The sequence below is a fragment of the Rhamphochromis sp. 'chilingali' genome (genome assembly GCF_963969265.1).
Source record: "Rhamphochromis sp. 'chilingali' genome assembly, chromosome: 5".
NCBI lineage: Eukaryota > Metazoa > Chordata > Actinopteri > Cichliformes > Cichlidae > Rhamphochromis > Rhamphochromis sp. 'chilingali'.
In genome coordinates this window covers 16,294,159-16,315,755 of record NC_137932.1, presented here as the reverse complement: position 1 = coordinate 16,315,755, position 21,597 = coordinate 16,294,159, and the positions used below count along the sequence as shown (strand labels likewise).

The 21,597-nt window shown below is 39.1% G+C and overlaps 1 protein-coding gene across 1 annotated transcript; it reads right to left on the bottom strand.

The window, feature by feature from the left end:
* Nucleotides 1-306: 306 nt before the first annotated feature.
* On the bottom strand, nucleotides 307-21,114 carry LOC308397671 (disks large-associated protein 2). Its single transcript, XM_080883712.1, has 8 exons — nucleotides 20,813-21,114; nucleotides 18,842-18,898; nucleotides 9,686-10,044; nucleotides 8,218-8,303; nucleotides 7,725-8,131; nucleotides 7,324-7,415; nucleotides 5,786-5,938; nucleotides 307-4,064 (listed from the first exon to the last, which is right to left on the bottom strand). Exons 1-8 carry the CDS (start codon nucleotides 21,051-21,053, stop codon nucleotides 3,849-3,851), a joined length of 1,611 nt encoding a protein of 536 aa, XP_080739838.1. The 5' UTR covers nucleotides 21,054-21,114; the 3' UTR covers nucleotides 307-3,848.
* Between the last annotated feature and the right edge of the window lie 483 nt (nucleotides 21,115-21,597).

The window sequence follows — 21,597 nt, the reverse complement described above, 5'->3', positions numbered from 1 at the left end:
GGAGGAACCAGTGAAATAAATGAGGACTTTCATATTTCTAAACCAACAGACCAAACCTACAGACCAAAACTGAGTGAAGATGCTAGGGAAATGATATTAAAGGATGGAAATGGAGACAGCCCCCCAAGACGAAATAAATGAAGAGTGATGAACAAAATCACCACAGTTCTTAGATTTGGGGGTAATAATTGAGAATATACGTGTTCATTGAAGCGCTTAACCGTGTATTATATGCATACGGCAATGAACGCTAAGATGGTAAATTGTATGAATGATTATAAAGTAGTAAATTGTAATATTATGTGAAAAATGGACAAAATGTTCAAATGCAACCCAAGCAAGGAGGCTAAAGAAAAGGTTTCTGTGTGATAATACGGGCTGGATGAAAACTGCAGCCTGTATAGCATCAATAAATTAAAGACAGACCACACCTTTCCACCAACCAACTGCTCTGAAAACCCCAAAAAACCCAAAACAAAAACACTACAGAACGGTATGAATTAAAAAAGAAAAGCCCCAAATAAATGGATATGAATGAAAAAACGATTTCCTCTTTGAAAAGGGGAAAATAAATCTGACCAGTCAGGACGTACTGGATCCTCCCTCTTGCAATACACTAAAAGCTGTGTGTTATTATTGGCTGTAAATTGTATTGATTCCTCGGAAATTAAAGCCAAGTCCTTGTCGTCTTTTGGATGAAATTACTGTACCTTCTTCTTTGTTCTACAGTGGGACACACAGCCTGCAGGGACATATATGCATTTAGATCAACTAAATCACTGAACTCAAATGTGGATAACAAGGAGCTGGATGGCAGATTACCTTTATTACTCAGTTTAAATGCGAAACAGTTACTTTCTATATAAATCTGCCTACTTTAAACATCCTGCTTTCATTAAATCCTATTTTACTTAATTTATAATATTCATTCATGTGTGAAGTGGCTCTACTACGATTTCAGTTTTCACAGATAAGTGTGCGCTTTTCTTTCAGCAATACTTCACACTTCTGGAATAACTGTGAACTACATTTGTGATATCGTAAATTTGATAAAAGCGTAGGAGGATGTAATTCTCTCTGTGTCTCCTGTTATTTTATCACACCCTGTTTCGTCTTTAAATCAGTCACATTAAGTAGAAAAAAAAAAACGATTTGAGATGAGCAAATATACAATAAAAAAGTAAAAGGTTTGAGAGTGACTTCAGCCCTGTCCAATTTAGTTGGAATTTCATCTTATTTTTATATTTATTTATTTATTTTTTGCATCATCGGAGGCTGTACATTCACGACTGTTTTGGTTAAGGCCATCTGGTAAGGTAGGGTCTTCTAGCACTGATGTACACCCACAATCCCTCACAACAAGCATGTTTCACTGCCTCCCAGAAGTACTGATGGTACACAGACTGCTCTCCCCTACTGAGTGCCATTCCTGTGGCCATAACAACATTCGTATTCATTAGTTGGGGTTCAGATTGGCAAATGAGGATGAATGGGCTTGCATCGCAGGTGTCAGGGAGTATAAAATATGGACGCGTATTATTATGTACTTTCAGCTATAGCAGTATGCCCTTGGCTCAAGGCGGGCATACGGTATTAGATTTTAGCTTGAGGTTGGTGGAATGTCAAAGCCTGTAATCTCTCCCATGCGATAAACAGATATCCCTGACCTCTTTGCAGTTTCGAAAGGAACTTAAGCCATCGTACCTTCTCCACATTTACATCACTGAGGGCAAGAGCATTGCAAAGATGATCGTTTCTAAAGTCACAATCTACCACAAGTCATCGGAGAGACGGTGGGCACCATATTAATAAATCTCTGTTTAAAAAGTCCTTGAGTGTGTGTGTGTGTGTGCGTGCACATAGGACTGGGTAAAGGACAACAGTTTTAGAGTAAAAAGCAGCACCATTTACTATAGTAACTGAATATTGTTAAAGTGTCATTTGCACCTGTCTTTCCTAGACTATGTGAGCAGATCAAAATAAGAACAGAAGGGCTTTCATTATGCGCCACTTGGTAAAAAGGTCAGATGCAGTGAGTTATGAGAAATGGTTTGTTAGCTAAAGAACACCTTTTAGTCATTAGGACAGATACATTGTCAAATCAACCAACAACAGGTTTAACTAGAAATACTAAATGTTTACTGTAGATTGTGACGTTGGTCATATGATAGATACTGCAAGTAGAAGTAAAAGTGTTAGAATTACAATATTTCCTTACGCGATGGCAGTAATGCCATTAAGAAGAAAAAAAAGAAACAATATGACAAAAAGGTGCAATTTCTATGACCTATAGAGTAATACTGTATGAAATTCTGTAGTAAATTTTCCATATCTGTCCTTGCAATTCAACTGCAACAATATCGCATGAGCTTCATAAACTACATTTCCCTTGGAAATACAAACATGTATATTATAAGGTGCAAAATGCATTTTTTTTTTTTTTTTTTTGATACAGTCACCTCTTTCGGGCCATGTAAAACTCTGTTTTGTTAATAATTCATATTTTTTCTGCAATGGAAATGCATCCAGCAGCAAATAACCTACATGTCGTAGAATTGTCTAGTCTTGATGAACATGAATGGATGTGGAAATGATGGAGTTTTAGTCATATTTTTAGATCTCAGTCAGCAACACTGGGCAGCAGCTGCAGCATGCCTGATTAAACATGGAAAAGTATTGTTGGATCGATATGAAGGGTCCCAAACACCCTATCAAAACTTTTGTTACTCTCCATCTATTCCGACTTCAAATTTAATGGGAAGCGTTGAAGAAATGACTTCCCCTGCATTTCTTTCAGCAGTTACAGATTTTCAGAGGCTCGTCAATCGCGCTAAGTGACATCATTATGGGAAACCACCCCCGCACAGGTTGCTTTAGCCCAAGACCACTGTTGCTGGTGAGAAAAAAGTTGCACTTTTGTGTTTTCTTTTAAATGTGGCAAGTGCTGTATAACATCACCCTCAACACAGTGCAAGAATGGGAACGATGGAAAAGTCTAGTACCCCTTTTCCACCCGCCCAGTCCAGGTGCCTAATCTTCAGCTGGTTCCGTCCATTTCCAAAGAAGCAGAGGTGCCGTAAAATTGCCTGTCCCAAAGCTGGAACCATCGGTGGCTATGGGAGGGGGCTACTGCATTAAATCCACCAATAATTGGCATATGCAATCCACAAAGGCTTTTCTGTTGCTGTGACTTCTATGATGTAGTGGCCGTTTTTTCAGACCTGTCAAAATGTGGGCTGGTTCTCAAAAGGCACCGAGGCAGAACTGGCACTGTATAAGTGGAAAAGAGGTATAAGAAAATGCTGGTGTGGAAAATAAAAAAAAACAGTGATGTGGTGTAGTAAGGATGAATGTTTGTTTTAGGCTTTATAAACTAATCGTCATGGTGCAGAACTCGTGGGGGCGAAAAAAAAAAATCCCCTGTGGTCTTAAAACTACACTAAGCAAATTTCTGTTTTAGCCGCTCCAAGTGGCAGAAATGTAACTGATTTTAATTTTTTTTTTTGCTGTTGTTGTTCTTATTTTAAATATCCACATCCGTGCATAAACACCATACTGTCATCACCAATTCAGCTGGCCCAAGATCATCATTAGCCAAACAAATGACCAAAAAAACAAGAGGGAAATGATCTGTTGTCCAGTTTTTACTGTTCTGGAGACACTTTTGGTTTCTACAGGTGAAATATTTGCTTAGTGTAGATTCAGTAGAGACAACCCAGGGTATTACAACAGATGGAAACATGAATGAGCAGCGACAATAGTTGACAGCACAAGGGGGCTGAATGTGGCGCCACGTGCTGGTGTCGAGTGGAGGTGCACGAGGGGAGCTGAGGATGAATCCGTGGACCTCAAAGCCGCGTCTGGGCTTCAGGGATGTAGATCTCGATGCTGTCTGCCCTCTCTGTGGCCGAGTTCTGTCTGAAAGAAGCTGCTCTTTTGGCAGCCATGAGGCGTCTGCGGGCTTCCTGTCGCTGGCGGTCCTGAAGGTCCAGAGAGCGTTCCCGCATCACACCGCCACGCCCCTTGGCTGACCTTTTTGGCAGAGGGGGTGGCCACTTCCGCTCCTTAAGACACAGAATGACATAACAACTGGAAGTTGGTTCACAGTAGGCTTCTTAATATGTACTAAACAAGATAACAGCCCAGTAACTGATATTTATTATGGTATTTTCTGCTGGGACGTGGAAGTAAACTGTGCAAAGAAAACAGAAAAAAAATCAGATTATAAATAAAAAAACAACCCAAAACATGAAAATGTATACTTTTTATTTAGTTTGCTTGTTATACGTGATTGCATTATGGAAAAACACAAAGGGGTTTCTTATTGAGCTCAGAGCAAGAACTTGTAATTGAGAGTTATGAGGAAAAGTTAATATTAACTAGCAGATAAAAGACTGCCACAGTGGACAAATGTAGAATGAAATTGGGCAGAGATGATAAATGTTGATTAATATGGGGCCAATTAATTAAATATTTAAAGCACCTTTATTCACTATGAAGACTTGATTTCGGGCTAAATTTGGCTTTAATATATAGACTCTTGATATCTGAGCAAATTTAAATTGGAAAGAGTCCGGTATCACAGCGTGTTGTCTAACTCGAGAAGAGAAGTCGTTTACACCAACAGCATTGGCTACAAAATGAAAATTCATCAGCAGAATTACTCATTAATTACTCACTGCTGCTGGATGCTTAAAAATGCAAAAATCTGCCTCTTGCGGTCCATAAGCTGCACAAATACACAAAATCTGGAAACTCATACTGATTGTGTCATCGAAAATCTTCACCTTTGAACATTTAATCGCACTGATACACAGTCTGATTGCAGGGTGAACTTTTTGCGGCTGTTTGGGAAGCCGGTGTTAGTTTAAATGGAGCCTGCCTCGAAGGTGAAAAGGCAGAGCATCTGTGTCACCGCTAGGGTTCGGCGTCATAGAGATTGCAACGTGTCTATTAACTGCTGGAGGTAAACAACTCCTCGCAAGCATGAAGATAATTATCCAAGTGCCCTGAAGGATGCTGTCGATCTCTAAAAACACATTACCATTTAAATGTGCTTCCAAATGCGGCTCTTTCGTCTATGAGCGCCACTCGTGTAAGTGCGCTTTCACTTATGGTGTGGTGAAAGTGCTTTAACTGGATGGTTTAATGACTAAAATGCCTTTTATGTCACCACGATCATTATTCACGCCTTGGATTTTGTTTTGCATATTTGCTCCTGTGCTTTGTGCACCTGTCGGAGGAAAACTTTTGCTTTATGCTTGTCCGACGGTGTTAGAGCTTTCAAAATAAAAGTGGCTTTGATCTATCGTGTTCCTGAAAAAGCCAGTAACTATCCGGTGCAGATGTTGTGATAAAAAGTCAAAGTAATTTGTGTGTTTAAATGCTGTGTGAAAACTGCCTGTGATTTAGTCTGACATTAAGGAAACTCACACCAAGTGTTTTTCCCCATTAACATTAGGAGCTGATAAATTTTTCACAAGCAACTTGGATGAAATTACTAAAAGCTTAAGAGCCATTCAATTTTACTTTAACACCCTGAACCAGATACTCAGTGATAATATGAAAATGTAAGTCACTTTTAGAGGATGCCACTAGCTTTCTAATCTAACTTGTGCCGCCTCCTTTGTTATGCTTTGTAACCTCCTGCTGGTCCAGGGTCTAAAAATGGAACAGAAATGCTGTTGGTGTAGTTTCCTCTAAAGCTGAGTGAGTTCATCTGGAGCCCATTATGACTTGTTATTATAAGTGTGTGGAAGCATAGGAAAAGAGCAAATGGTTTAACCTTCTTCTCTGGGCTCTCCACCAGCTGCCACTGGTTGCTCTTGATCTGCTGCAGCTCATCAAACTTGGCAGTGACGTCATCGATGGAAAGTTGCAAAAGGTCCCAGAATCCAGCCAGGTCCTGAGATGTGGGTCTGGGCATGGCACTGGGGTCCTAAAGAGACGGAGGGGCTTATAAAGATGTGCATCAAATCCAGTGTTCAAAAGTCCACCTTGTTTCTGGGACTTGCCGTTACTCAAAGCTACACTTGAACCTCACCACTTTGACCACTGTGTGGCAGTATAGCACCAACATTGGCTCATGACCTCAGCTGGCAGTTTTTGAGAATTGTTTTTTCTCCATTATTTGCTTAAGCGATTACTGTGATAAACAAGTCGCATATGTGCAGAATGCTGAAGACACGGAAGCAAAGAGATACACTGTTACAAAATTGTTGTGTTTTTCTTTTTGTAACAGCATCGATTTTGCCTGCCTGAGTGTTTTTCCAGAGAGATTTAGTTTCTGTGTTCGGACAGTACCGTAATGTAATTATTATCTAAGAAGATTACATTTCATGTTAAAGAGAAACCTGGTACACACTGCTGCTGTATTTCTACATATATGCACATCTGGATGTTGCTTGCACATCACAGCTCACAAAATTAAGCAGATAGAGCCTCATTACTTCAGACACCACACAGAGAATGAGTGTGCGCTGACATCAAGAAAAGGTCTGTCAAGCCAAACTTCAAAAGCAAATTCAGAGCTTTTTATAGATACAAAATGCAGTTCTTCCTCCATCCAGCAGGTGAAACAGATCCATTCTCCCATTCAGACACGTCTGAAAGCTCAGGGCAATCTAAAGCTTGTCACTACCAATGTTAGACTTAATTCATCATCCTATTATCTGAGGGGAGAGAGGGAGAGAGAGTGGCCCAAAATCATCTAAAGAAGAGCAACACAGTGAGTTAAGAGACAAAAAAAAACCCCAGCAGAAGGCAGTGAGAGAGGTGATTTCAGCCACCTCCACAAGGTTTTGCATTTCATTTACATTTTTGTTTTAATTATCTACGTTTTATAAAGAGGTGATTAAGTTTCAGGCTGCCTCTTTGTGTATCTGCAGAAACATCCCCATTTACGATTCTGCAATCTTTTGATATATGCTGACTCTGTAAAGTCTGCATTAGAAAAGGTATGAGTTTCCAGCAGACGTGACATGATGGCTAAACAGTGAGACAGCGTGGCAGTCCATTACTAAAACTCTGAGTTCCCATTCAGACTGCTGTCTCTGTGCATTAATGGATAGCCTCAACACAGGTGCTGCTTCCTATTGGAATTCCCCTTTCGTTTACTGCGGGGTCAATAGCTGCAGAGAGACTGCTTCGCTATCGATCTCTGTGGTCTATTTCTGGAAAGCACACAAGTGCAGCGTCAGGCCAAGCGCCTTCTCAAAGCGCTGAGAAAAAGGAGCCAATCAACAAGTTTACCCCTGACCTTTTGCGTGTTTTTGTACAGCATGTTGAAACAGGGATTTTGTCTGAAAGACATGCAGTACTCACCAGATTCTGCTGGCATAGCCAGTAAAACTGCTGAAACTTTTGAGACATTAATAACTGAGCACTCCCAACTGCACTTCGGATTTTTCCTAGGACTGGACACGTACACAAGCACAGAGAGAGGGAGAAAGAGAGAGTGCTTTATTACAGACAGCTTGGCAAAAGCCAACATGGTGAGCAATATCTTTCGGTCATTCACAAGAATCCAATCTGCTCACAAAATGCCTGTCACGATTCAGTATTCTCATTTTCAATGACAGCTATTACTGAGAATGTTCGGCTTGGCTATACTGCTATAAAGTCTGCAAAAAGAACATTCAAAGAGTAAATGTCATGAAAGCATTGAAATCCCGCAACAAAAGCACTGGATTTGACAAAAGTGTCCTTTCCATCAGTACACTCACTCTCCTCTGACAGGTCATGCTCCTCTGCCTCTGCCTCCATCTCTTTGCACCATGCCTCCAACCGCTTGGTCTCGTTGTGAAGGAGCTGCATAAACCAGCTGCCGTCCCTGCGGAGGGGGGTTACTCGGCCTGTGTCGGTGCTCTCCAGGCTGGGTTCAACCAGCCAGGGTTCAGGCTGCGGGCTGGGTGGCCCACTGGAAGGCCGGTAGTCCTCCCTGTAACTGAAAAGGCCCTGTGTGCGCACCGTACGGATCGCTCCATACTGTGTTGGCGTGCTGGGCTCAGAGTGGCGGCCGAAGGCACCACCGAACTGCAAACCTTTATCCTCCATGGAGGGAAATCCCTCCAACTCCATGTCTGCTTGCACTGCAGTGGTCACACTGTTGGAGCGCTTGAACCTCCCATGCCTACCAGGAACACAATGAAATGTAAAGACTCTAACTGAGATTTTAAAAAATGCACTGTGACACTTTCCTTCATCTCTGCTACATACCGTTTTTTATCCTCCACCTGGATCCCTATAGAATGGAACTGAGGAAGGCCTTTAGTGTCAGTCTCAGAGTCTGTCACAGTTTCCACCTGATAAATGCAACAAGAGAACACTGAAATTTACAGACACGCCAAAGTACAGATGCACATTTTTAGCACCTAAAAGAAGTTTGACATTGAGATGTTTGTTACATACTGCCAAGTATAAAAAAACCCAACTTACGTGTAAGAGTAGCTTTACATTATCAATTTACATTATCATTGATTGATCGGCTGATTCAGATCTGCAGTTTTCTATTTACCACACTGAGCTTGATGGCATTGACTCAGTGTAAGCCTGACTTAAGAGTCATTTTACACAATCTAAATGTCAGGTGTGCTGTGGGATTTGGTATATCTCTGGCCTACAAAACACCTGCCACGCCATGACTTTCTTGCCATATTTGACCCACACAACATTTGCCAGAACTGTAACTGAGTCATAAATGCCATAAAAGTGCCATAAGTAGAACTTAGAGCTCAAATGTGCCTAATTTCTGATACAAAAAGCACCATAGGGATATATATGACCTGTTTGTAATTACAGTACATGATCTATGTGATAAAATTGGTTACCCCTAGAAATTTGCACAGGTCCCAGAAAAAGTTGAATTTTATCCAGGAGTTTGGCACTTCTTGAGCAACAAACTATGCAATAGAAAATCATCTAGTTTACATTAGAGTCCTGGTAGACACATTTTCATAGAAAATATGTGGAAATGCCCACAGGTCCAAAATAAATACAGTCTGCAAAGGAATTCTTGCAATGGAGTGGAATGTGGACACTTGCCTTCAGGGCTAGCTAAGCCAGACAGTACATAAAACAGAGACCTTCTTTATCTCACAGCAGACCTCCTTGTTTAAGCAGTAACATGATGGGAGCTACCTCAGCCGGTAGTGAAGGTGTGTTCAAGAGGTGAAAAACATAAATCACCAATTTATCCTTGCTGCTGGGTTCTTTTAATAAGCCCTCGGTAGTCTTGACATATGTAAAGGTCAACAAGACTCCATAGCCATGCACATTTGGATATTAGTCACAATGAAAGAAAAATGACACATTGAACTAGTGCGGACACTTGTAGTTTGTCAGTTCAGCATTTTAATGTCTCTGTGCCCAGAGATGTATTAAAAAAGATCAGTTATTTATACATTTTGACAAAAATCATAGAAGCCAAAATGCCATCGTAATTTTCATTCTCTGAATCATGACCCAAGTTTATACGATTAAGAGCAAAGAGTGGAGATTATACTGAATGTCTGATTCACATTGGCGATCTGTTTATCAAAATGAGAAGTAGCCTTTCAGCCAGGACAGAACAAAAGAAGACAAATGGGACCTTCCTGGCACTTGGTGTAATCAGGGGAGTGGAGGGAGGTGGGGTTTAGCAATAGAGGCGAAAGAGGAAGTGAGTGGCCCGCGGTTATGTTGTTACCTGTATCCCAATAGAGGAACGTGGGGTTTTGAGGTACTCCTCAGCCTTGGACACCAGCACTGCTTTGTCGCATGTCTGGACCGAGGTGTGGCTGCCTAACGATGCATGCCTCTTGCTTGCTGCTGACTCCATGGCCATGGTAACCGCCTTGGTGCTGTCCAGGCTGTCCATGGAGCTGTAGATGGGACGGCCGAGACTGTCTGTGGTCCACAGACCACCCCGTGGATGCCTGCCCTCATGGTAGGCATCTTGGGTGGACTCTGTACTGCTCTGGGCTGTTACAGAGATAAGAGGCTTGGTGGTGGTGCGCGGGGGCACAGGAGGTGGAGTCTTCTTGTAACTGGGAGGATATGATACCGCTGGATAGCACAAGCAAGATGAGAGGACGAGGACAAGGCAAGACAAGGGTAGAGGATAAAAACAAAAAATAACATGAGAATGATAAATGTGGCCAAAGCTGACGAGTGTGTGATAGAGAAGCTTCATAGCTTGATGAGAGATTAGGCATTAGGGCACTTAAAGGGAGGGAAATGTCATTAAGGTAGAAAGCATCAGCAGCTTTGTAATATGTCTGTGTTTATTGGAAAGTACAATGAAGGATTATGGGAAGATTTTTGGTCTTTCAAGTGCAAATGAGAATTTGATGGTAATCCATCCAGATGGACCTCACTGCAGAATTGGAAACATACCAATTTCACTTGCTTTGCAAAGGCATATTAAAACACCTAAGATTTAGTTGTTCAGCATAGAAATTTTGATGCCATTCAATTTGTAGGAAAATAGTCTTGGCAGAAAAAGCATAGTTCAATTTAGTTAAATATATATAATATCCTCTTTCAAGTATGATCTCCATGGTAAATGTAGATACTATCGATTTGTTTGCATATATACATTTTACATTTTATTAATTGGATGCTCTGGTTTTTGTTTTAGTAATACAATTCAAGTAGAAGTACTATGAAACTCCCTACAGTTACCTACTTTAGCCTGACTGGATCTATTAGTGAAATCTTTCTTTAATTATATATTGTTTTATACATACCAGAGAGTAATCATGTTCCTTAATTTTATAATGGCATCTATCTGTAAAACCCTAGTTAATTAAAGCCTAAATCCAAAGGTTGCTCCATAAATTAAGCTTGAGTTTAATGGGCCCTCGAAACTGGTATTTTTTTTACCACCAAACAAAGCCCTAAATCAACCACTGACTAGATTAAGACTGAGAAAATCACAGCTTGAATAATTATAAGCTATATCGAGAAAAAGCCATTGTGCCCCATTTGAAGCATCACTCATTCACCTCTGCAGCGCTTTTGATGCACTTTGAACATCTCCCACTCAGGCACACATAGAAAAATATGCTAGTCTTCAGTAGCATACTGCAGGAATTTCATAGCAAGCTTCAGATGTTGACTCTACACTGACATAGAAAGGTGCAGACTGTTTCTAACATAGCAAAATTACACAATCAACTTTTGATTGCAGGTAATTACATGCAATATGTAATAAAAAGCCACACTGAAACCTGTTCAACCAAACCTAGTCACAGATTTGACTTCCTTCCAACTGGAGTTCTGTAAGACACAGCAGGTGAGTACCAAAATATAAAGAGCACAGTGACTCAGACAGCATGCAACTCAAAGCTTTCTATTTTTGCATCCTGGATTTGTTTGACTTACTGAAAGAAGCTGAAAATGTCACAGATTGCTTGGTACCAGAAACAAGCTGAATGATACAAATGTCTGAATGTCTCTACTCTACTGTCTGTATTTGTTTACTGGCACAATTATGTCGCCAATGTATCATTTTCAAGTCAGTTCGTTAATTAGATTTTTAAATAAAATATTAAAGATGCTCATTGGCTGTTTATTTTTGAAGATTTCTTTTTAATCCAACAACTGAACATAACACTACATTAGAAGGAAGTTAAATAAATATAAAGTACAGATCGTTTACACAGTAGCCTTTAATAGTAAGACTATGAACTTAAATAGATCAACAGTCTTCACTAATCTCATCTATAATATCTATTATTACCAGCTAGACCAAGTCAAATGTTTAATTCTTATTTTCCTCACGATATTTTCAAAGATATGTGAAGCAAATCCCATTTTATTTCTTGTACATCAATCCTAAATGTATGTATTTATATATACAGCGCTACTACAGGTAACTTTTTGGTAAATCACTTGGGACTGTTAGGGTCCCTAGGTCGTTGACCCAGTGTTTTGTGTTTTTGGTTCTTTGATTTTGTTATTTCATTATATTCTAGCTTTGCTTTACGGGTTTTTGGATTATTCTTAGTTAAGGTTCTCTGGGTGGGGTTTGGTTAGAGTTTTAGTGTTCTGGTTTTCTGTCTGTGTAATCCTTAGTTGCTGTCTCCCCTGTCTGCCCTGGTCCCACGTCTCTGTTCCCTCTGTTGTAGTGACTGCATGTGAGTCTGTGTCTTTTGTTCAGTCTCTGTTATGTTTCCTGTTTTACTTTGAAAGTCCATGTCTCATGTTAATGTGTCTGGTTTTGCTTCCTTTGTCTCGTTAGGCCTGATTTGCCCCAGCTGTGTTTCCCTCCTGTTACTCATTCCCTGATTGCTCCCTCTGTGTATTTAAGCCCTGTGTTTCTCTGTGTCTGTGCCGTGATCTACCGTTTATTTTGCTGTGTGTTTTGTCAGTCCGCCGGTGTTAGTTTATTTTGATTTTTCCCAGTTATGTTATGTTTGAGATCAACGTTAAAGCTGTTTCGGTTTAAGTTTGTCTCTGGAGTCTGCACCTTGGGTCCTATTCCTGTCTGCACACAGCCGTCACTTAACAGGGACACTGTTTGAAACATCAGCTCTTCCACATTATTTCATATGAGCAGTGTTTAAGTCAACTGGGCCAACTATTTAGCAAAAATGGGCCACTCATACAGTGGTTCAAATCTGCTGAACGGCTACCCTGCGGTACCCCTGAGCAAGGTACTGTCCCTACACACTGCTCCCCGGGCGCCCAATGGCTGCCCACTGCTTCACTGAGTGAATGGGTTAAATGCAGAGAGGAATTTCCTCAAGGGGATCAATAAAGTATACTTTCTTTCTTCTATACTGCAAAGTAGACATTTCCAATGAAACAAACTGACTTAAGACTGAATCTTGAGATCAGTTTGATTGTATAATGTAAAAATGGAACATTGCATTTAAATGTAATCAAAAGGATGAATAAATAAGTAATGCATAAACAAATAATGTAACAATCACCTCGTCATCACCTCTTCATTATCAGCTCCTGGTGGAGGGCTCCACCATGAAAAGATTCATAACAGCAAAACCCCAGTAAACATGGAAATTTAAAGAGGCTAACAAAGGTAAAGTGGGTAAAGCTAAAGCTAGCCACAGCTAAGAGCCAGTAAACAAGCTAGCAGCCTTGATAGCAGTGAAAGGAACAAGGAAAATTATGGAGACGAGGGGAAAAAGGGAAAATGCTGGATGTTGTGCTGGAATTATAAACTGCAAAAATCATGTAAGTGTCTGACATTTATTTTGTCATTTAAATCCACTGCATCTGCTTTTGGTTAGTAAGCTAAAACCTGTCAAGTAAAGGCGGATGTGCAGCAACGATCCTATAACCTACTCTCGTTTGGTGAAAGTTGTTATTTTTTACATTTTTAGTGAAGTATGGTTTAGTCACTCCTTTTGGAGTTCAAATTAAATTGATTAACTACATTGCTAGTTGAGGTCAGCTACCATAACTACCTTCTTTTATTTGTTACAGCTGTTGTGTACAGACTAGGAATCAGCGGCTAACTCACAACACAATTAGCTCTCTGGTTTGTTCTTCACATCGTGTTTCCTTCTGTTTCTTCAGCTGTATTGCAACTTCATTTCAGTTTAACTGTATTCATTTTGGAATGATTTACATTAAAAAGAAAGCATACAGTCTTGTAAGAGAGAGTCTGCCTGTCTGTAACAGAAAATATTTGCATCAATAACCTAGCACAAAAGCAAGCAATACTACTGTATATGTTGAATAATGTTCATTTTCCCAACCCTATTACAGACCTACTAAAGACAAAAAATGCTAATGCATTGAGGAAGTTGTTAGAATAAATCTGCATTTTTGTTTGTGTTACAGTCTCTAAATGCAAAAGTACATTTAAAGTTATCAAAGCTGTTAATTTTGCCCAATGGTGGTCTTCACTGAGTCTCCAACATTCTTGTAAGAGTAGGAATGACCACTGTGTTGTTTTTGAATAACCAAATAACTGAGCAATCATATAGTTTGCTGCAGATGTAATGACTGTACACCCACAACAGTGTAATGAAAAAGAAATTAGCCTGTAAGTTGAGTCAGCACTACACAGCTGTGCTGCAGTTCATTCATGTACATCATGATTGTCTGAATGAACTGACATTTGGAAACAGATTTGTTGCCCTCACATTTACAGTTATGCACTGGACAAAATTATTGAATAATTTGCTTAGGTTAACGTTGTTTAGTGAAGACATTTAATTTGCTGACTCTACTTACACTGTCACCACTTAATAGGCTTCTGAGAGTATTGTCCTACTTCAGTGTGGGGAGGGGGAATCACAACATATTGCTGTAACACCTACTGGACACCAGATGTCCCCAATGTAGACTGTACTGTACTTTCCATGTTTTCCATCTGTTAGTCTGGAAATTTTATGAATGAAATTTTACGTGTGTCTCTGACATGTACTGTATGTATGTTTTATGAATTTCCTTATTTTAGTAATATCATTATAAGAGTTGTTTTTCAGTTGGAATATCTGTGAGAGGCATTCACCTGTGAAGCATAATGCTATAGTCCTGTAAAACCCACTGACAAGTGCTTATTTTTTTCACCTGCAGTCATGTGAAAAAAAGGTTTTCACAGGAATCTAGCAGTTCTGTGAAAAACGAAGTACATCCCATGATTCAATAACTTTTACAGTCATCTTCAACATCAATTACTTGAAATAATAATTTTCTGTATGATTTCATCAGTCTCTCACAATGTTGTGGAGGACTTTCGGCCCACTTTTCTTAACAACGTTGCTTCAATTCATTGAGGTTTGTGTGGATTTGATTATACTCAGCTCTCTTTATGCTCAGCATTTCTATCAGGTTGAGGTCTGAATTTTGACCTGGTCATTGCAACAGAGGAGTTTATGGTCAACTTAGTGACTGCAAGGTGCCAAGGCAAAACAAGCCTAAATTATAACTACTCCACCACCATAATTGACAGTTGGTATGAGGTTTGTGTGCTCATATGCTGTTTTTGCCAAATGTGGCATATTATGACCAAACATCTGTCCGAAGGACATTGCCCCAGAAGTCCTGTGGATTGTCCAGATCCACGCTGCCATGTTCTTTTTAGAGAGACAGGGTTTTCATCTCCAACTCAAGATGTAGCATTGTGTTTTTCTGAGCTCTACCCAGTCTGACCTTTGGGTGAATTTACTGGGATGATCATTCCCAGATTGTGGCTTTGCCTTAACACACAGCACAATGCTTTACACCAGCAAACTGCCAAAATTTACAACTGGTCACACCTGCTGATGAGCAATAATCAAATGCATTCAAATAGCAGCACCTGACTGCTACTTACCCTCTTAATTACTATGGACAGAGTAAGGGTGGATGTAGTTTTTCATAAGACTTCGTAGACCCTGTAAAATCTCTCATTTCACAGGACTGTATGTACTGAACTGAACTGACAATTTGAATTCAGAATAAGAATACATTTACAAGTGAAGTCACTCTATTAACAGTCAAACAGTCCTGCCCACCTGGCCCCCTTAGAATGAGCTGATAACAAGCAATTAATTTAGTATATTTAATGAAGCCCTGAAAATCTTTACCTGAATACTATAAAATGCTACCTTAAAGTACTACATTAAGGTTGCATTTTATGGTATGCCTACATTAATTTACAGTTTGCAGTTAGTGTCTACATGAACTGCAATCAAGTCAATTTGACATCCATCTAAAGGCAAAATATTTTTGTTCATGGCAATATTTTCTTTAATCAGATTTGACCATTATTATTATGCAGTTTTTCATTTCAACACTAGAAACACACCAATTCCATGTCTGTGACATGGAGTAACAGTAAAAAACATTGGCATTCTGGATGTTTTATCTGTTTTCTTATAATTTCACTGTGAAAACTACAAAAAGTGCATTTTGGGTATACTCCCAAGGACCCTATCACCCTGCAGGATATGCGACTTCTTAAACAAAATATAGCAAATTCTACTTTTTATACATATACTTTAACACCAGGCTCATCCTTCATACTCATCCCCTTGCAGTGAATACATCTGTGTTTTATGTTGTTGTTAACAGTTTCGTCACATCAATCAAGGAATTACAGATCCTGAAGAGGTTAAGCAAAGTCCTTCCAATCACAAGCACACAAAAGCATAAACCTACAGATCCTTTTTGTTTTGCAGTTAGTCGATTTTATATAGCACAAATGCCATTTAACTTAATACTGGGTCTAGATACTTCTTCCTGCTCTTAATCTGTAAGAACAGGAACCCTCCTTGTGCAGACACTGCCACAACAAAAGACATTTATAATAGCGTGGTGATTTGACAAGTTAGGTAACTGCAGTAGAGTTTCTGGATCTAATCTCTGGTTAAAGTGGGGAGTCATTGTGTACTATGACAAAATGTGACAGCGCTGAATATAAAACACCTCTACAGAAGTCTTATCTTTTCTTACACAAGCATACTATTCAACAGAGTTAGAACAATCTCAACTCCTTCAGTAACATATACCAAAGTTCTTTGTTTAATTCACTTGTTCACTGTAACACAGCAGTTTGGGTTGGAACCATGGAGGAAACTGTAAAATTATGCTGTGACTTTTCCAGAACAGTTATGAATTTGGTGTGACTCATCAACAGGCTGGAAGGAACAACCTCGAGCTCTAAGGAAGAGGAGGGTGGAAATCTGAGGCTGGCACTGACAGAGAAGCCTCAATAATCAGTGTGGCTCTGCATTCACAAGTCTCTTCACATTTTTTTTTTTATGTACTACAGGAAGTCAGAGTTTTAGTTTTTCTCAACTTAATCTTATCCTCTGTCCCACGCAGTAATACTGAGAACCAGTAGGAGTCCTTGAACACAATAAATCCCCTACCTAGAGGCAGTGACAGTGGGTTTCTCTTCTAAATACTCAGCTTTTGTTAAAAATTTGGCTAATATAGTCCAGGGAAGTATCATGTCTTTTGTTTAGTCAGTTGTGCCTGGCTGTGTTTGAATTTGATTGTTTGGCTCAGCACTGCTGCACTGGGCACTTCAGCAAATAAACCCACACGCTGTAGGTGCAGCCAAGACTAAATAGACCTGAGTGCCATGGCATAAAATTGTGTTGCTCCTCTGCTTAAATGTACAACATTCGTAGTATTACAAATAAACAGTGAAGACCCAGGTAGCTTTTCCATTCAGAACAGGGATTTTGACACATCAACAGCAAAGATTTGTCTCTGCATTTAACCACAAACAAACCAATGTAGCCTACATATCATCACCACAATCTCTATAGTTAGTTTCTATTGCCTTTTCTAAATTCTTCATCTGCACTGGAGAATTAACAGTGTGCATGACGTAGCTCCTCAGATTGCTTGAGGTGCAGTGTTACAAAAACTGTTCCCCTAATTAATTGATTGGTCAGTCGGGAAATTAATTTATAACAGCTTTGACGTGCAATTAATTAAATAAGTTGCAAATGAATCAGAAAGGACCGACATATTTGAATTCTAGATTCAAAGTAGTGATCATAAGCATAACCTGTACAATACTACATACCTGATTATTGATAATTAACAATTTAAATAAGTAACAAATTCAGGCCTGAACAAAATATTACATTTAGTTATACTTTTAATACAAAATTAGGAATGCGTTTGTTAGGTTATTTAATGCAATATAATGGAAATATTTGTTTTCGATCATAGTCCATGCCAACAGTTTTTTGAAATCATGGATAGGGACTGATTATTTATTCATTTACTTCAAGGCTGACTGAGGTTATTTTTCATTGTTAGCACTCATGAAATGTAGGTCTGAAAAGTGAATCAATCCCTAACCTCTGAAACCTCTGCTACTATCATGACATTTACAGGGTTGCAGACCAGAGTGCAATACTACAAAGTGAGATTAATGGGTTGGAGATAATCAGATTTCCCTGTGTCCTGAAAGTATCTCTATTTTTACCTGGCTAAATCAGTGTGTGGTAAATTCAAGCTGAACACACAACCTGGTCGAAGCAGGTTATGTTCAGGGTTTTGATTTAAAATCATCTTAGGCTACCACGTTCTAATCATTTAAAAAATATATATATTATATTTGGAGCCCTTTTTTGTGCCATATTGATTCTGCGCTGGGAAATATGTTTGTCCAAGCTGTACCTTACTAACATCACAAATGAAGCGCAGCCAGTTTAAAGTTTCATGGCTCTAATGTGTCACTTTAACATTAAAAATAAACTGGCCACCCCCAAAATTTGCTGCCTCCCTCCCAGTGCCCCCCGCGGCAAGACTGTCCTGTGTTGGTAATGATTTTAATAAATGTGAGCACAAGAGAGGAAGACACCTTTCAAAGAGTTTCAACATGAACTTGTGCTTTATTCCTATGTATACAATTTTTGTCATTATGTCCCTAACGATTTCCCATTGTCACCCCTACTGCTGCGTCCGGTGCTACCCCAATATTTTTAGTGGCCCCCATATAGCCACCACTGTGAAAAAATTCTGGAGGCGCCCTTACCGTGATTAAGAGGGTATGGCAGCTCTAACCATGTCTGGTCTTATAAAACAGGCAAGTTTAGCAGATGCAGGCTCAGCAGCACTTTCAGATTAGCATCTGTGAGAGTGAAGCAGCTGTTTTGCCAACACTCCACTTTTTTTTTTCATTCATATTTTAAACCTCCTGTGGATGTTGACAGTTGACCGTGTCTCACACTGCTCAACCCTTTTGATGATGTACTGCTGTGTTTCTCAGCCTGTTTCAGATACCTGGTCCTCACCTGATTTTCCTTTTTTTTTTTTCTCGCAAAAATGACATCACTCCTTTGCTTTGCCCATGGATTTATGGCTGCGACTGAAATGCATGTCTGCAAAAATAAGTGTTAGTATGGAGGGAAAGAAGAGTATGGAGATGGACTGGTACCTGGAGGTGGCTGAGCACGATCCACGCTGCAGGAAGTAGGGAGACGAAACTGAATCCCTGTAAGGAACAAGCAACACTGGTTAGGCAGAAAAGATGCAGGGTAGGAACACAGTAATGCTCAACAGTAAATCATCTTTTTTATATATATATATATATATATATATATATATATAAATCTACCATAACAGACTAAGAATTATTGAAAATTGTTTACAGGATATATTGTCTTAGTTTATGCAATCCTTAATTCAATCATTTACAGGTGATAAGAGAGAGAAACACAGGTATGCTCAGTTTACATCAGTGCTTTTGTTTTTCCCAATAGATCTAAATGCATTTGTTTTGCAATCATTTCTTATGAGTAATTTACATTAACAGTCCTGCTGTAATGAACTTAACGCTTCACATTATAAAGAAAACACATTTAAATGCTCATATTTGCTCAACTCTAAGACACTGACTGTGTTTCTGTCTCAAAATGCAGACGTTCTAATGACACTGGCACAACTTAAACACAGTTTAATGGGCAATGCTCATAGGCAGTATTCCTTTGAGGAGTCAAAACCTTGTGTCTGATAACAAGGCTTTTATTGTCAGAGAAGAGTGAGAGTATATTAGGATAGACTTTGTTCTGTTCCATCTGCCAATATTTTATAAAAACATCTTTGTACATTTTAAAATGAAAAAAGAATGGCAAATGATGATCTGACGAGGCTAAACAAAAAGCCATTAAGCTATATTTATTTTAGTAAAATTAGGCTGAAAAACTTTCAAAGAGTCAATAAATATCTAGGCTATTAGGAATTTTGCCCATCAGTGTTGCCTGAATATCCTAACCATTTCTCAGGATCTCGTGATCTGTCAGTACTTATCAGAGGTGGGACCAAGTCATTGTTTTGCAAGTCTCAAGTAAGTCTCAAGTCTTTATCCTCAAGTCTCAAGTCAAGTCTCAAGTAATGTCAGGCAAGTCAGAGTCGAGTCTCAAGTCACTGGTGTAAAAGTCCGAGTAAAGTCACAAGTCTGAAATTTTGAATTTCAAGTCCTTTCGAGTCTTTTTTAAAAAAAAAAACACGAAAAAAGCATGTTGCAGTTATGCTAAATGTAAATGTTAGACCATGTAATTTTTAAATCTGTGTTTTTCTCAACACATGACAAAATAGTGAACTTAGAAAATACACACAAATTGTGAAATTGTACCTCTTTAAAATGCAGCTCAATTAAACCTAGCTCCAAGAATAATTTTCACCGACAGTTCTGAGATAAGCTGCATGTTATTCTTGGATGCGGTTTTAGGACCGGCTTTAAAATCGCATGACAAAAATATCATACATATTAAAAAAAACTGCATCACCAACGTAGCCTGGCCAACATTTGCTAGTTAGATGAAGTCAGCTATCTCATTGTAGCATATTTATATGCATATTTATAATCATACGGTTCTTGGAGTGAGTGCATACACTCATGAAGTTTAGTAACTTCAGGTCACTGCAACAAGCCCAGGTACAGTTTACCGACGGATGGGTGCAGGACCTTGAAATGCACCGTGTAGAAAGTAAAGACCATCGTACGTATCATAAGTTTACCAGTCTCACAAATCGTCTTCATAAATACACATTCGTTAACCGTTTATTAATATAACCTTTGAGCTCAACGGTAATTAATTAGTAGTGGAAATAATTTCTGGTTCATTACAGAAATGTAGCAGTGACAATAATACTGTATGCTGTAATTGTACTGGACAATTAGTGATACAAAAAAACTGTTTTATCCTGTGAATAAAAGTATATGTTTTTGTCAATGTACCATAATAACAGAAGCGAAACGCAATATTGTGTCAGGACAATTCACTATTTATGCACAATAAATAAAGGAGCATAGCGCGACAATTTCTGTTCAGCACCAGACTTGCTTGTAACCTATATCACCAATTATGTTATGAAAATGACGTGTTAACTACAACAGCAGACTGACCTTTGTGTAAATGTTTGGAGCAGATTAACCTGTGAGCTGGAGTGTTCTGGGACGTTATATTTGGTCTTTGAATGGCTGCAATCCAGGCCATCCGTCGCCTCTTTGTTACTTCGGAAACATGGCTCGAACAATTTCTCTTCAACGACGTAATCCAATAACAACCGATCTCTTTACCCGTCGGCTTCCCGTGGCTGTCATGCGACCGGCTATTGCAGTCAATAATACAACAGCTTCTTGACATTTTTGTGTTTCTTTTTATCGCTGTATAACTGATTTCAATTGAAAGCCTGCGCGCGCTAGTACCTCTTGCCACGAGTTCCCAGAATCCTTTGCGGTTTTACCCCTGAATGACGTCACATTTTCAATCTCTATATAATATGCATGTTAAATTTTATATTTGGGGTGAAATATCAAGTCTTTTCAAGTAAACCGGTTCAAGTCCAATTCAAGTCCCAGGTCATTGGTGTAAAAGTCCAAGTCAAGTCACAAGTCTTAGAACATTTTTTCAAGTCAAGTCTAAAGTCATAAAATTAATGACTCGAGTCTGACTCGAGTCCAAGTCATGTGACTCGAGTCCACACCTCTGGTACTTATCAGGTCTGCGTTAACTTTTAAGTCAGTAGGCAAGTTATTAATGCATAAAAACATTCACTGTAACATGCATTATCTAAATCTCTACCTTTTCATATTACACATAATTAGAAGACACACAGAGCATAAATCATCACCATAAATATGAATAAGCAAGCCATATTAAAAAATCCAGGATGCAGTCAAATATTTTT

What these genes read in the sequence shown, in the direction of transcription:
- LOC308397671 (XM_080883712.1), bottom strand. Translation starts at nt 21,053, where the DNA reads ATGTCAAGAAGCTGTTGTATTATTGACTGCAATAGCCGGTCGCATGAC. An exon ending in CTCCAAACATTTACACAAAG is followed by an intron (nt 18,899 to 20,812) that starts GTCAGTCTGCTG and finishes TGTTCCTTACAG; the next exon opens with GGATTCAGTTTCGTCTCCCT. An exon ending in CAGGTGGAGGATAAAAAACG is followed by an intron (nt 8,132 to 8,217) that starts GTATGTAGCAGA and finishes TGTTCCTGGTAG; the next exon opens with GCATGGGAGGTTCAAGCGCT.